The 15,120-nt window shown below is 43.2% G+C and overlaps 1 protein-coding gene across 2 annotated transcripts in view; it reads left to right on the top strand.

Annotated features, from left to right (window-relative positions):
• PRPS2 (phosphoribosyl pyrophosphate synthetase 2) overlaps nt 1-9,156 on the top strand; it is a 28,162-nt gene extending 19,006 nt beyond the window's left edge. For both annotated transcript variants that reach the window (XM_037157480.2, XM_053655802.1), the window contains exons 5-7: nt 4,411-4,584; nt 5,329-5,488; nt 6,628-9,156. In XM_037157480.2, the coding sequence (XP_037013375.1) occupies nt 4,411-4,584; nt 5,329-5,488; nt 6,628-6,720 (427 nt within the window). In that variant the 3' untranslated portion in view covers nt 6,721-9,156. The remainder of the gene's footprint in view (nt 1-4,410; nt 4,585-5,328; nt 5,489-6,627) is intronic.
• Nucleotides 9,157-15,120: the final 5,964 nt, after the last annotated feature.

Raw genomic sequence — 15,120 nt, 5'->3', positions numbered from 1 at the left:
TGGTGATGGTGCCTTCTTCTGGAACACCTCCTAAAGGACCTGCCTGAGGCTCTTCTTGAGAAGGTGTCACTTTTTTCAGAGACATGTTCAAGGCCTCTCTATTAATGAAACCCTTTGGATGCTGGGTTGCTGAGGGTAAGGTCCAGCACCCTTCCAGGAATGTTTATTTTCCATGAAAGTCTGTTCTTACCTTTTGCCTAATCTGTTGGCCTGAGGCCTTTTCCTTTGCATTCTGAAGAGTGCCCACAGGCAAGAGGTCACACCTTGGTTTTTGTGTTGGGACGGGGTTCAGATAGCTTCCCCCCACCCAGTTTTCATTTCTTTTCTTTTCTTTGTGTGTGTGTGTGTGTGTGTGTGTGTGTGTATGTATATGTATTTAATGTCGCCACAAGAGGTCCCTCGGGTAGTTTTTAAAGCTTGATTGGGCTGACAGCTAAGAGCAAATAAACCTTAAAGGAAACACACCTGCCATGGTTGAGATCATCAATATTAACTAAAACTGGTACAGGAAGTTGGCGAAGCTAAGTAATTCAGGTTTAATTTTTATTGTTTCTGGTTTAGAAAGAGTGTAAACATGTGTCCAGAAGAAATGGAAAGTAAACTGTGCTTTTTCTTCTAGCTTTTCCTGCTTAAGATTTGTGTGTGATGTATTGTCTCAACACTATTTGTTAGGGTTACGTATTACGTCTCAGTTGTCCACCTGCAAACAGAGTTGTAGGCTGTTTAGGAATACTATTAAGTGGCTGGGCCTCTCCACTCATGTTCTATGCTCACCCCTGTTCCCCCAAAGCCACATAGCTCAGCTTGTTCCTCACCCTGCTTCTGAGTGTCCCCTCATCTTCTTGCCCAAGGGGCAGGAGAGTGGGATCACCTGGCAGAGGTGTGAATGCAGGTTGTACTTGGATTTCACAGCTCCACAGGCTTAGAACTTAGGCCACAACGGTGGTAGGCCGTGGGCCAGGGCCCTGCCACACTGAGCTCTTCCTGGTCCTTACAAATAAACCAACGCTCTAATGTAGACACATGCATTGCATATAAGATGTTCATGAGTCTCTTCTTGGGAAAGTCTGTCTTGTTTCCTGAGAAACTCGCCTTTCTGAATTAGAGTTTATATGGCTTATCTTTTATGAAATTGTCATATAGAGAGTAGTAAATGTTGTAAGGTGATTGTGAGGGACAGTTTTTGTCAGCACTGTAATTAATTTGTTTGCCCAATTATGTTAGGAAACCAGTGGTAAATAGATTTAGAAATGAAGGGTGTGAGCTAGAGTAATGCGGTTTTGGTTTGAGACGGAAGGATGCATTTTTTTAGACTACTTTTGTTTTATTTCTTTAAAAAAAATTTTTTTTAGAGAGAGGGGAAGGGAAGGAGAAAGAGAGGGAGAAAAACATCAATGTGTGGTTGCCTCTCACATGGCCCCCACTGGGGACCTGGCCCACAACCCAGGTGTGTACCCTGACTGGGAATTGATCTGCAACCCTTTGGTTCACAGCCTGCGCTCAATCCACTGAGCGACACCAGTCAGGGGAAGGATGCATTTTTGATAGCAGGAAGAATATGGACCTTATCACAGTAATGCTTCCCTTTGCTTCAGGGACTTTGGAGATCTGAAATTGGTGTCTTATCTTAGCTGATCTAACAGCCTTTGTCTTTAAGTGGAAAGTTTGGTCCTTATTTTGTTGATTGATGGGAGAGAATGAGACATCAGCTTGTTTTTCCACTTAGTTATGCACTCATTGGCTGATTCTTCTGTGTTCTCTGACTGGGGAGCAAGCCTGAAGCCTTGCTGTATCCAGACAATGCACTAACTAGTGGAGCTACCCAGCCAGAGCCTGGTCCTTTTCTCTTTTGAGATTATTGACATTTTCATTCATGACCACCGTCTTTTGTACTTTAAAGCTATTGTCTGGTGTAGTTTTTTTTCTTTTCCACAAATTAGACATTATTATTATTGCAGTTTTAGATAATAAACATTTATTTAGATTTGTCTACATATTGGCTAATGTCTTGGCTTACCTCTCCCCCCAGCCACCATATCCCAAAGTATCTGTTATCATTTTTCCTTACCTTGGACTATTACCCCAAAGGATCATTTTGAGTTCAATTCTCCACTTGTGGGTTTTAGCATACACAACATGCAAATTTGGACGAATAACACTCAGGACAGCCTACGTGCAGTTTGCAACTCTCGGGAGAAGAACTAATGCCCTCCACTTAGCATGGAGTTCGAGATAGCCACACGTCCTTCCCGTCCCCACCTGGTCAGCAGGTTAATTTTTACTTATATGCTGAAGGGATAACCTCCAGCATCCCTGCGTTACACGGGGTCGCCTGTTAGGCCTGAGATCATTGAAGGCTCCTTAGAAACCCTCAGGGCAAGACCTTAGCTGTGTGCCTGCTTCTTAGGATAACCTACTTTTACATCCTCTGCTTCTGAAGATTCTGACTACTGTTCCAGCTCAGCGATGCATTCTTAAAGATAGTTCCCTCTGATGGAACAGCACTGGAGCTGTTTCCATCAGAAAGGGTGCCCAGGGGCCTACGGTGCCACAGTGCCACTCGAAAATATTCGGAAATGGAGATTTTCCTACGTGGAGTAAAGGTGGCCTCATCTCATTCTCATTTCTGGCCCTTGCTGGAGTAATAGATGTTCCTGCTAATTTCAATGAAAACATTAAGATCTGAAAAAGATGGCTGTGGTCTTTGATCAAGTTAGAAGCTAGTAAAATACTGGCCAAATAAGTTATATACACAGTGCTACCATATGACCCAGTAATTCTGCCCACATGTATGTACCTAAAGGACTTGAAAGCAGGGACTCAAACATACTCCTGTGCTGATGTTTATAGCAGCAGAATTCACAATAGTCAAAACGTTGAAACAACCCAGGTGCCCATCGGCACATGACTGGATAGGCAGAATGGGCTATTGTATATCCTTATGATGCAAATTAATGATCCATACCAAGGAATAAAATAGTGATCTGTGCTACAATGTGGACAAACTGAGTAAACATCAGTTCTGACCGGTGTGGCAGAGTGGCTTGGGTGTCACCCTGTAGACCAAAATGTTTCCTGTTTGATTCCCGGTAAGGCCACATGCCTGGGTTGCAGGCCAGGCCCCAGTTGGGGCACATATGAGGGGCAACCGATTGATTTTTCTCTCTCACATTGATGTTTCTCTGTCTTTCTCCCTCCCTTCCTTTCTCTCTAAAAAGAAATCTTTTTAAAAAAGCTAGTGAACATGCTAAGAGAAAGAAGCCAGCTACAAAAGACCACACATTGTATGATTCCATTCATATGAAAAGTTCAGAATAGGTAAATCCATAGAGATGAAGTAGCCTCATGGCCATGGCAGCCTGGGGGGAGTGGGGAGTGACTGCTAAAATGGCACAGGGTTTCCTTTGGCGTGATGAAAATGTTCTGGAAATTAGAGGTGGTACTTGTACAATACAATGCATGTGCGCTGAATGCCACTGAATTGTATGCTTTAAACTGGTTGAAATGATAAATCCTATTTTATATCTATGTTACCACAATTAAAAAATACGGTTACTGAACCTTCTCAGAAGCAGGTGAGGGAGACCTGGGGTGCAGAGACTTGCCGGCTCTCTCTGTGGTTGGAGCGCCCAGGAGCGCCATTCCCAGTTGCCATCTGAGGATGATGCAGTGAACAGGAGCAGGGCCCTAAAAAGGCACGGAGGTCACACTCTCTGTTCACTGCCTACAAAACTGCAGCATGCAACGGTGTGTGTATTGGGCCCTCAGTATTACTTCTTCAGCAGAATTGCATAGCGATTGATTGTTATAAGAACTGAAATCTCATTTCAGGTCACATTGTATCTATGGCATCATTTTGTGGTCACGTTTCATCGGAAAAATGTCCTGGGCTCACAGACAGGCTTGGCCTGTCATCTCCTCTTTCTGGGGCCAGCTCAGTGCTTTCTGAGCTGATGACTTTTGAGCGTTCACAGTTGACAGGTGCAGGAGCCAGACTCATGATTTAGTCTCCTGAGGCCTCAAGTGTACTGGCGCCTGTTGCTGTAAGCCTGCCTGTTCCGTGGCTGCATTTCACCAGGACTTTGTGCCCTACAGCCACGCCCCTAACTGCACCGCCCATGGCAGTTTCCAAGTAACTTGCTTAAATTCATGCCTGGGATTTCAAAAACCACCACGCAGCACTACCAAATTGAATATCAGTTATTATCCAGTAGTGTTAGCCAGTGGGCAGGGTACCCTGTCATTTATCCCTAGCTGCCACAAATGCAGAGCCACGTCACTGGCCTCACCAGGGAGACCTGATTCTTTCATTGTCTAGAGTGTGGCTGGTGACTACATTCCTAATGGACAACTTGAAAGAACGAAATTGTTTTACTGACTGTTCTTAATGTATCCTTTTCCTCTGCACAGGGTCACGTCCATTGCGGACAGGTTGAACGTGGACTTTGCGCTGATTCACAAAGAGAGGAAGAAGGCGAACGAGGTGGACGGCATGGTCCTGGTGGGCGACGTGAAGGACCGTGTGGCTATCCTCGTGGATGACATGGCCGACACTTGTGGCACAATCTGCCACGCTGCAGACAAGTACGAGGGACAATTTGGGAAAGTGTTAGGATATCTCATTAAGAAGGGGAAAGTGTCAGCTTTGAAAAATGAGGCCTGTTTTTCCTAATCATTGCTGTCTGCTTAGCAGTGACATTTCAAACCAGGGGAGGTTCTAGGCGCATTTATTTTCCTTAGTAGGAAGGAAACCATGGTGCTTTAAGGCCTGCTTTCCACTTTCAAGGTGGGTTTTATGAAGGGTCCGAGGAGGCATGCCCCCTGTACCTGAGCACAGAAGGAAAGAGACCCCTTGCAGGCTTCCTCAGGCTCTCATTGTCTTCTGTTCGGCCCTCGCTGCAGCCTTCAAAGATAGTACAAAGCGAAGAACATAAAATCTCTCAATGATATTTTATATTGATACGTCAAAAGGATGGTATTCAGGCTATTTTAGTTTAAACCAATGGCTCTCAACCAAGGGCAGTTTTGTTCCCTGGGGGACATTTGAACAATGTCTGGAGACATTTTTGGTTGTCACAGCCCAGGGGAGGGAGGCATCGCTACAGTGCAATCCAGGGGTGCAGCACAACAAAGGATCCTCTGGGCCCAAGGCCAAGGTCAGTAGTCCTGGATTTAATGGCATAACAAAGCATGTTGCCAACACATACCTTTTAAGAGCCTGTTTTTGGCTACTGAACGTGAATGAAATTGGTTTCGTGGTTTCCTTTATGGAACACTTTGCTTTTAAATTCACACTTAGGGGAGACTTTTTTGTCTTCTGTTTTATAGGTTGGTCTTGGCCGGAGCTACCAAAGTTTATGCCATCCTTACCCATGGGATCTTCTCTGGACCAGCTATTTCCAGAATCAACAGTGCCTCCTTTGAGGCTGTTGTTGTCACAAACACCATTCCGCAGGAGGACAAAATGATTCATTGCCCCAAGATCCAGGTACTGTCCACACTGCAGACAGAGCCAAGCGAGGCACCTACCTTGGATCCCGAAAAGTAGCATCTGTGTGTGACTGCTGACTAAGGCAGATGTCAGTAGAGGGTTCAGCTTCTCATGTGGGGGGGGGGGGATCTAACTCATGTTCGAGCTCTGAGAAAGGCTCTGGTCAGCAGAGGTCAAAGTTAGAAATAGTGAGTAAAATCACTTATTGTGGATAGAAAAAGAGGAAGAGACAGGCTGGGTTGAAGCTCAACAGAGTTAACATACAACCCAACAGGTCCACCTGATCGGCTGCAGGTGAAAGTCCGCGAGCTATGGCCCACTGGCCCAGTCCAGCCCCAGTCCAGCCCATCATGTGCTTTTGTAAATAAAGTTTTATTGGAACACAGCCGCGCCCATTAATTTATATATCGTCTATGGCTGTTCTCACACAATGACGACAACTGAGTTGGGCGTGGCCTACAAAGCAGAAAATATTAGTTCTCAAGCCCTTTACAGAAACAGTAGTTTGCTGAACCCTGAGTTAGAATGATCATAGTTGCTCTTTTAAATGATATAGTCACTACATTTTTCTGAAACCAAGAGAAAGAGAAACCTTCCACGTAATTGAATAAAATTAATTTCAAAACAACAAACGCCCAAGAAAAGGATATCTCTGGTTAACAGCAGCTCTGGAAAGCCTTTGAGTATCTGCACTGAAAATCTGCCTCCCAGGATCCCATAGGGCAGGGATGTCAAACTCATTTTCACCAGGGGTCACATCCGCCTCGCAGTTACCTTCAAAGGACCGAACGTAACTGTAGGACTGCATACATGTAACTGCTCCTTAACAGTTAAGTGAGAGCTCGGCACTGCCGCTGGGTGGAAACTAGGTATTGTGTCAGATAAAACAAGGTGGAGGGTCGGATTCGGCCTGCGAGCCTTGTGTTTGCCACCTGTGTCTTAGGGGTTTGGTTTCACAGGCTATAATTTGAAGATTGACCCAAAGCTGTCTCTCCTCCCGAAAGAAAATGGGTACAGGGCTTGATAATAGCATATCTTGCAGGTAGAGAAATTGTAGGTTTTCTGGCTTTTATGTTTTTAATTACGTGCGACTAAGATGCCTCACTTCCCTCGCCCTTTTTCTGTTTGTCACTTAGGTCATTGACATCTCGATGATCTTGGCCGAGGCGATCCGCCGGACCCACAACGGTGAATCTGTGTCTTACCTGTTCAGCCATGTCCCACTGTAAATCCAGGATGGGGGCATGGAGCAAGCCTGCTGATTTCTGACGAGTTTGTTTTCATCTGATTTGTTAGCTTCAGGGCTCAGCAGTTAGAACACAAAAGCCAGATCTTTGTATCCACCAAAACCCGTTGTGTCCCCCTTCTATAGTTCAAAGACCATTTACTTCCAGTTTGGGGCGAGGGCAGTGGTTATTTGATCTGCTAACTGTCATAAATCAAAAGCATTTTTGTCATCTTGACTTGCTCTGATAGGTGACTTTTCCCTTTGTCCTGTCTGTTTTGAGGCCACAACTTCCACGTATGTAATTGCATTGTGGAGGTTCATAACTTATATATTTCAGGGTTGCCCAAGGTGACTTTAGGATAAAGACTTCTATGTACATATAAAATGATAATGCCTGTGGACATTTGAGTAAAACCCTGTATAGAATGAGCCCTTCTAAGAAAACCTTAGAAAATATATCATACCATGATTTTTTTTTTTAGTAGCCAGGTTTCAAATAAACCATTTTAGTTATTGTGTTTGATTTGGACCAAAGTTTTTATACTTGAAGATGGCCACTGATACATTTTTGAGTAAATATTATACCTATCAGAGGCCATTTAGCTCCAAATTGTTTTTATTACCACTTATGGAACACGTGTTACGGCAGTCACCTGCGTGAAATGTCGTGTTCTCAAATCCCACAATGAGTTCAGTGATAGATTTGTGTTGGAGCCTGTTTTGAGAAAGTCTCTACACTGTCCCACTCCTGTTCGCCTTTGTCCGTCCCAGATGGACAGTTCTTTGGGCGCCATTTGTCCTGTCATCTTGTTGAGGTCACGTTCTCAGCTCTCACTTTGACTTAGCCTTTTTCCAATAATTTCATGCTTTTGATTTCCACCCAAACAAAAGCTCCTAAGTCCCCTCAGATTGACTGATCATCATTTGGCTTTTCACGGAAATAGAAGGGTGGACTTTTGGGATTTACACTAAATGCATATTTAAGCATCGTTAGTTTTGATTTTTCATGTTCATCAGCTTTTTGTAATGAGAAGTAGCAAGACTAAGCAACTGATTATTGGAACCAAAGCCACTACGTGAAAAATTTTTCACGTAGGTCTCCAAGAAAAGTACAGATAAGTAAACATTAGTTTCCCCCATTAAAAAAATTCAAATAGGGGCCCGAGAGTGATTGTGGGGGGAAGATTGCTTCCTCCCTGAGGTGGCCCCTATGTCAGGTGCCTCCCTGATGCCCTTCCTCCTTGTGAGTTTTACTACATGCACATTGGTGTGCACCCAGCTGAATACTTTGTCACCTGAAGAAGATAATTCACCTGCACAAAATAATAAGCAACAGTCTCTCCCTCCTGCTGAATCTTAAAACTTGGAGAGAATAAATTCTTTAAAATCTGCAGGTGGAAAAGGAAAACTACTGAACTCATTAACAAATTTATTAGAAACCTCCACCAATAGGTCATTAGGGTTTCCAACTTCAGTGCAGCAGAGGTGGAATCGAAGTTAAAAAGTGTCATTTTTGTCACCACAGACACGAGCATTTTGAGGTACAGTTTTTGACATAAAATGGTATAGCCTGGTACAGCCAGCTATGCGATACAGAGTGACAATGTCTAGAAAGAGTTGACTTGAGATAGAGTAAAGAGTTTATTTAGATGCTAGGTAATTTTAATTTTTTGATAAACGCGTGATAGCTGTATTTCTTAGAATTTCTATGCCTAGAGAAATGAAAATGTAGTTATGGATTTGCAGAAGTAGACAGTGTGGCATACGAGTGTGGGCCTGTTGACATGATATGACTAAACCCAGTTGCTTTCAAGGCAATCATTTCATCTAACATTTAAAATTGGTAGTAAAATAGGGAGTTAATTTTACAATAAGACCCAAAGGGGGGGAAATGATACAAAATCTATTGTAATATCCTAAATTAAGACCTGATTGTTTCTTACATTATTTAGTACCCAGTGTGTTTTTGAAAGTACTTCTAATACATTAACTAACTAATTAGACTGGACTCAGCCATATACAGTGGCAATGTGGGCCTGAGCTATTTGGTTTCTGTTCAGCGAGGATGAGGAAGGTAGCCTACGAGCAGCTTCCTTCCACAACTCCCAGAACTCAGACTTTTCCTGATCCTGGGGTGAAAACATGTCCATGGAACCACCAGACACATTGGTCCTGTCAGCTCTGCTGGATGGAAGCTGACTTGCTGGGTATCTAGCTGAAAAGGGGAGCCAGAGAAAAGGGAACATAACCAAAATCACTCAGCCCTCCAAGTTACATTAATCAACTTACAGATATTCATAGGGTAACTGTGTTTTGTTAGATGTCAACTAGATTCGGGAATATGTCATTTGCAGTGCTTGTATTATTGGTTTACTATAACATTTTCAGATCTTTCAACACTGTACTAAAACATTTCAATAAAGTCCTGCTACTTTCATAGTGCGCGTCATCATTGTGGAGCTGTGCATTTCGCCTGAGTGATGTTTTGTAGGCTACCTGAAAATGCCACTTCCCGGCTATAGCCCGCCATATAAAATTACAGAAAAGCCAGTTTTTTGAAGTCAGCTCTCTTCTTTTTTTATCCTCACCTGAGGACATTTTTTCATTGCTTTTACAGAGAGAGGCAGAAAGAGAGGGACATTTATTGATTGGCTTCTTGCACACGTCCTGACTGGGGACCAAACCCACAATCTGCGTATGTGCCCTGACTGGGAATTGAACCCACAACCTTTCAGTGTATAGGACGACACTCTGACCACCTGAGCCACCCTGGTCAGGGCTCTCTTCTCCATTTTGAAGGTATTTCTGGAGGACTGATTAGCAGTGTCCTTGTCCCAAAGTGTAATAGTGGTGCTACATAAGGTATCCAAATTGATAATTCTAGATGTTTCCTGTAAAACTGGAAATCACCAAGTGTTTACACAGCAAAGTAGTAACGTTTGGTAGCCATAGATTGGGGCAGACCAAACCTAAAAGTACACTCCGTAGAAGTTTCTCATGTGCTTTGATTTCAGAAGTGCCAAGAAGCATTTCCTGTTCCCACAAAACAACTTCCATTCAGTGACAGCTTTAAGTTACTCTCGTAGGGACAAGATAAATTTATATAATACTCATGCTCTTCCAGTAATGCTCTGGTTTAAAGTGTGGGTAACCCAGAGTGGCAACCATTTGTCTTTAAGTCCCAGTGAAATATAAAGAACTAAGCTCCATCGGAGATGATCTGTTTGAGAGAATGTGATGGAATGGACTCGAAGGGAGGGGAGAAACGAAGCAGTGGTGGAAACACTTCAGTTCCGCCTAACGATGCTGTCACACCTCTGGGGGTGCTTCATTTCATGTGGCAGATCTTACCAAATCCAGCTGAGCTACAGGATGGACAGGCTACATGTCAGGAAAAGATGAAATAGAGGTTCAGAGGATGAGTAAGGCTAGGGCGATCTGAATGGGCCTTGTGAAGGGATGGCTTATTGGTACTTCATGGCAGAATTTTTCAGAACCAGATGGCTGTATTCCAGCAAGGGCTCAAGCAGGATCAGCACAAGGTGTTTGGTGTATAGTACGTTTGAGCGAGGATAGCCAATGAAAATGGAAGTGAGGGGCTGAAACATACTAGCATATCCTTCATGTGCGTTGCCTACAGAAGTCAACATGTTGAGTCAGTCCTTTTCTGTACAGAGCTTCACTTTATTGCTTGACCTGCTGTACCCTAGAAACACATCCCTCCATCTTTTCCCTGCCCCCACTTCCCAAGACCACCTTCCGGATTGGTTGGCTTCACCGTAGTCTCTAAACTCTGTTTCGTGCTCTTGAAAGGGCACAAACACAATCCCCTCACCCAGAGAGACTCATTGTCCTGACCATCTCCATCAAGGGTAGCATTAGGTGGTGACAAACAGATGCATGTTGAAAATACTTCCAATGGGCTGTAGAGACAATAAGAATGAATGCCGTGCAGTAATAGAGATGGTGATCAATTGAAGCCCTTCACACCAACCTGATTTACGTGACCATCCCAATATAAATGGAACCCAAAGTGGTGCCGTGTATAAGGATAAGAGCAGTTCTCACTATCCTAAAGGCTGAGTCCTGTGATCAAAAGAAAAAACAGCAAAAACAATTTCACATTTTAAAAGCAATAAAAATGGGAAAGCAAACCATGCATTGTGGTGGAAAGTGCCCTAAACTGGGAGTGTAGCGATCTAGAGGCTGGTCCCTGGTATGCTACTGCCAAGCTGTGTGGTCTTGGGCAGATGTTCACAGCACTCTGAGTCTGAGTATCTGTGAAAGGAAAAGGTAGGTGAGTGCACTTTTAATAGGCTATGTTATCTATCGTCAACTTAGTGGGATTCTACTAACTAGAATCCCACTGTGTTTCATTGTGGTTCCAATGAAACACAGATGGTTACCTCCCCATCAGGTGAACAACTCGTTTGGGCTGGCAGGGGGCTTTTTCAATCTCAGCACTGGAAGTCTTGCATCCCAAGAACCCCTCAGTCCTGGGTAAACTGGGGTGCTTGGTCACCCTAGGTCTCTGTCCTCTAAGGTAAGGGGTTCTGGATCCCCAGTGCCACTTTGGCTAAGGAATCCCATGATCATGGTTCTGATCTTATGCCAGTTGCAATGAAAGCAGGTTACGTGACATGCCCCACATGTGCCAGCAACCTGTGGCCTCTCAGTTCTTTTTCAGTCCTTTGTCAGGAAACTGTAAAAGCTGAAGAGCTATAGTCAAAAATAAAAGAGGAGAAAAGGGCAATACTCTTAGAAAATGTGTTCAAAACCCCACGTGATTGCTAGTCTGTCACCACAAATGCCTTTAGTGCTACAAGTGGTCTTTGAGACCCCACGGGACTGTGCGGGCAGAAGGCAGAGTGTCCGACCATTCACTGATGGACACTGCCCTTCTGTGCATTGGCTCTTACATCTTTTTTAAGCAGCTTACTTTGGCTGTCTTTCCAAACATGCAACTCTGTCTCTTCTCATGCTCACATTTAATTGAGCTATAATATTACGGTTAATAACACAACTGGCATAAAAAGGTTTAGAAACAGCTGAATCTTGGAAATCAACTCAACTGGTATATGTACTAGTACCCTGCTGACCTGAGATGTTAAATAGGTCCTGGAGATCAATCAACATTTAGTTTTTTATAGAAGGAAAAGAGCATGCAGGTTAACCAATCAAATTTTAAATAGAGGTCAGGTCAAGAGAGCTTCTATTATTCTGTTTGTCTCAAGCTTGTCTGTTTATTGAAATCAATTGAGCAGTTCTGAAAACTCCCAATATTCAAGCCTCACCCAAGAGTAGTTAAATCAGAAACTTTGGGTACCTGACATGAAGGTCCCTTTCCAATGTGCCACCAAGATTCAGAACTTCTACTTTAAGCTCATGGCCACAAAGTTCTCAAGGTCTGCTCCCTTCTCCCAACATGTAAGCATATCAGGTTTGGGACACTACACTTAGAAAGCAAACGAGCAAAGAAAAGTATATATAAGAACAAAGGGCTGCCATTAATTCCATAAATCTACACAAGTCAGCACCTACATTTTGGAGAATTTTAAAGCATTTCTTCTTCGTTAGAATTCCTACACACATGGTGTTGCTCCATTGGAGCAATGCCCCTCTTGAATTCTGGTATACTTTAGTCCCTCACTGGAAAGGCACTATCAATTTGCACACCCATCCAAAGTCCCAAAATCCTGGCTGACACTGAATAGGCAATCTTTTCCCCTTTTTTCCAATCTGATCATTTTAAAATACCGGGATGTCATTTTATTTGTAGTTCTTTAAGAACTTTATTTTATTGACTATAAATATTTATAAAATCTATAAGATAATGTAGTAATAGAAATATTATATAGATATACCCAAACCTTGTTAATCTATCACCAATTACTGCAATCACATTTTCTTTTTCTTCAATTATATAAACACTTTATTACTGATTATAAAATAATATATATCTATTGAAGAAATTTTGGTAAATACGAGGACAAGAAATTTTTTTTAAAAATTTCACAATTACTTGGCAATAACAATGGCTAAAACTGTAGCATATGACCAAACAAGAATTTGTTTAAAAAAATTTTTATAGTTATTATCATTTTCCATGTCATTTAATATTCTAATACATGATTTCCAGAGGCTGCATAGTCATCTAAAGTAATAGGTTTTAAATCCAGTACCCTTGAAAAAATCTGAAACAGATCTTGGCTTAAATAGTAATCCCCTTGCCTTTCGCTTACATATGTCACAAGTGGTACGCTGTTACTTTGGTAGTTCCCAGTGAACCACAGCTCCCAATTTTCATGCTCATGTGTAGTGCCCTCCCTTACTCACTCTTGGCTTAGCCAATACATAAGCCATTCGCTAGGATAATACAAACAAGGGCTTAGTGCTTGCTCACTGGGCTTGTACTGGAATACTCACTCTTAGCATCTAATCACCGTGAAAAGAAGCCCGAGCTAGCCACATGGAAAGCAAAAAAGCAAGAGATCACCGCCTCCCAACCTTCCCCACTGGGGCACTGGATATGTGAACAAAGCCATTTGACTGCAAGCGCATGAGCAACCCCAACTGCGACCAACAGGACAGCCCAGCAGAGCCCTGCCAATGCACAGTGCAGTGAATGCCTAAAATTGTAGCTGGTTTAAGCTAATAAGTTTCAGCATGGTTTGTCACACAGCAATACGTAGTTGAAACATGATAGCATCGAATGTGAATAGTTGCATCGAATAGGGAAAGTAGATCTTCAGAATCATAAACTCAAGCAGGTCTTTTGGCTTATAATCTGGTTAAATGGCTGAGGACCAGGCTGATGAGATGAACATAGGCAGTGGAGTCAAAACAACATGAACTGTAACCCAGTTTTGCATATTACTAGATATATGACTTCTTAGAGTATCGGCTTCCACATGGACAAATCAGGCTTAAGCACCAGCTACCTCACAGGTGTTTTATTTTTAGGCTTCATGAGTGATGAAGCTCATGAAGAGCTCAGTGCTTCTAACGCAAGGGTGTCAAACTCATTTTCACCAGGTACCACATCAGTCTCGCGGTTGCCTTCAAAGGGCCGAATGTAATTTCAGGACTGTATAACTGTAACTACTCCTTAACAGTTCATTGAGAGCTCAGTGCTGCTGCTGGGTAGAAACCAGGTGCCAGGACAGATAAAAACAAGGTGGAGGGCCGGATTCGGCCTGAGGGCCTTGTGTTTGCCATCCATGCCCTAACGCAGTGGAATCATTCACCAGGTGAAGGAATGGATGTACAGGTGTGAGGAACATTTTTATTAGGCAGTTGTGTCTCTAGAACACAAGACACCATTCTTTCCACTGTACCTTACTACTAATGGACTTACTTAACTGGTCTATAAAAACCAGATGGCAAGATCGATTCTCTGTAATGCCCACCTGCTTCTGATATTTCAAGGCAGCAGGCGGACTGCTTGGAGACCATTACGGCTGTAAATAGCCTTTCCTCTTTTTAACCAAGTCATCTACTTCGTTATTTGCATTGGGGGCTTTTTTCAAACCATCTGACCCTTCGGACTCTTCTGGTAGGACCAGTCCTCAACAGGAAAGAAGGGTGCTGTCACATGAATTTGCATATCCTGTCAAGGACATCTTCAGAACACTTTCATTTCAAGGTAAAATGAAACTCACAGGACTGAGCAGACAGGTGCTTCACAGTTCAGCGTAAAGAGGGGATGAGAAACAAAAGACAAGGGTAACTGGCATGAGGCTTTCCAATGCTGAAAACATATAATATACAAAGGAACCATGTGGCCTGTGTTCTATCTCCATGTGTCATTTACAAAGAGCAGGCTCGTGGTATTGGCATATTTCTAGTACGGACTATGATTTCAAAAGGACTCATTGTTGTGTCTGACCGAAAGGGTTCAGCCTTGTTATAAAAATACCATTAAACTCCTCTCTCCTTTTCATCAAGCAGACCCTGACTTTCTAAGCCTAAGAGTGGAAACAGGCAGCAGGAATCAGGGAAGCAGTGGGGTTAATACCTACCTCTCACTCACCACATGTTCACCCAAACCGAGGAACTTGCATAGAGATACAGTAAGGCCTATATTCTCCCCCATGCTGTGAACACAGCATTGGGTGGACTGGAGCAGTTTGCTCAAGAGATTTATTGAGGTTCCCATCAGCTGTGGGAGATTACATATGATGCTACATTCCCACCTAACCTGTTTGATGTCTATGCTGGAGTCAAATGGCAGAGCCGGGACTCAAACCTGGACATCTGTCCCCAGCTGTGCACTTGTTCAACCACTGCTGTGGATGTTGGCTCCAGTCTGGCCTTCCTTTCAATTTCGGAGGTTAAATCCCAAGAGTCCTTCAGTGTTTAAATCTGTAGATGAACATGCCAGTAAATAGGGCTGCCAAGA

This window comes from Artibeus jamaicensis, unplaced genomic scaffold (assembly GCF_021234435.1).
Source record: "Artibeus jamaicensis isolate MK-2021 breed Jamaican fruit bat unplaced genomic scaffold, CSHL_Jam_final scaffold_1283, whole genome shotgun sequence".
Classification (NCBI taxonomy): Eukaryota; Metazoa; Chordata; class Mammalia; order Chiroptera; family Phyllostomidae; genus Artibeus; species Artibeus jamaicensis.
This window is presented reverse-complemented; position numbering and strand designations above follow the sequence as displayed.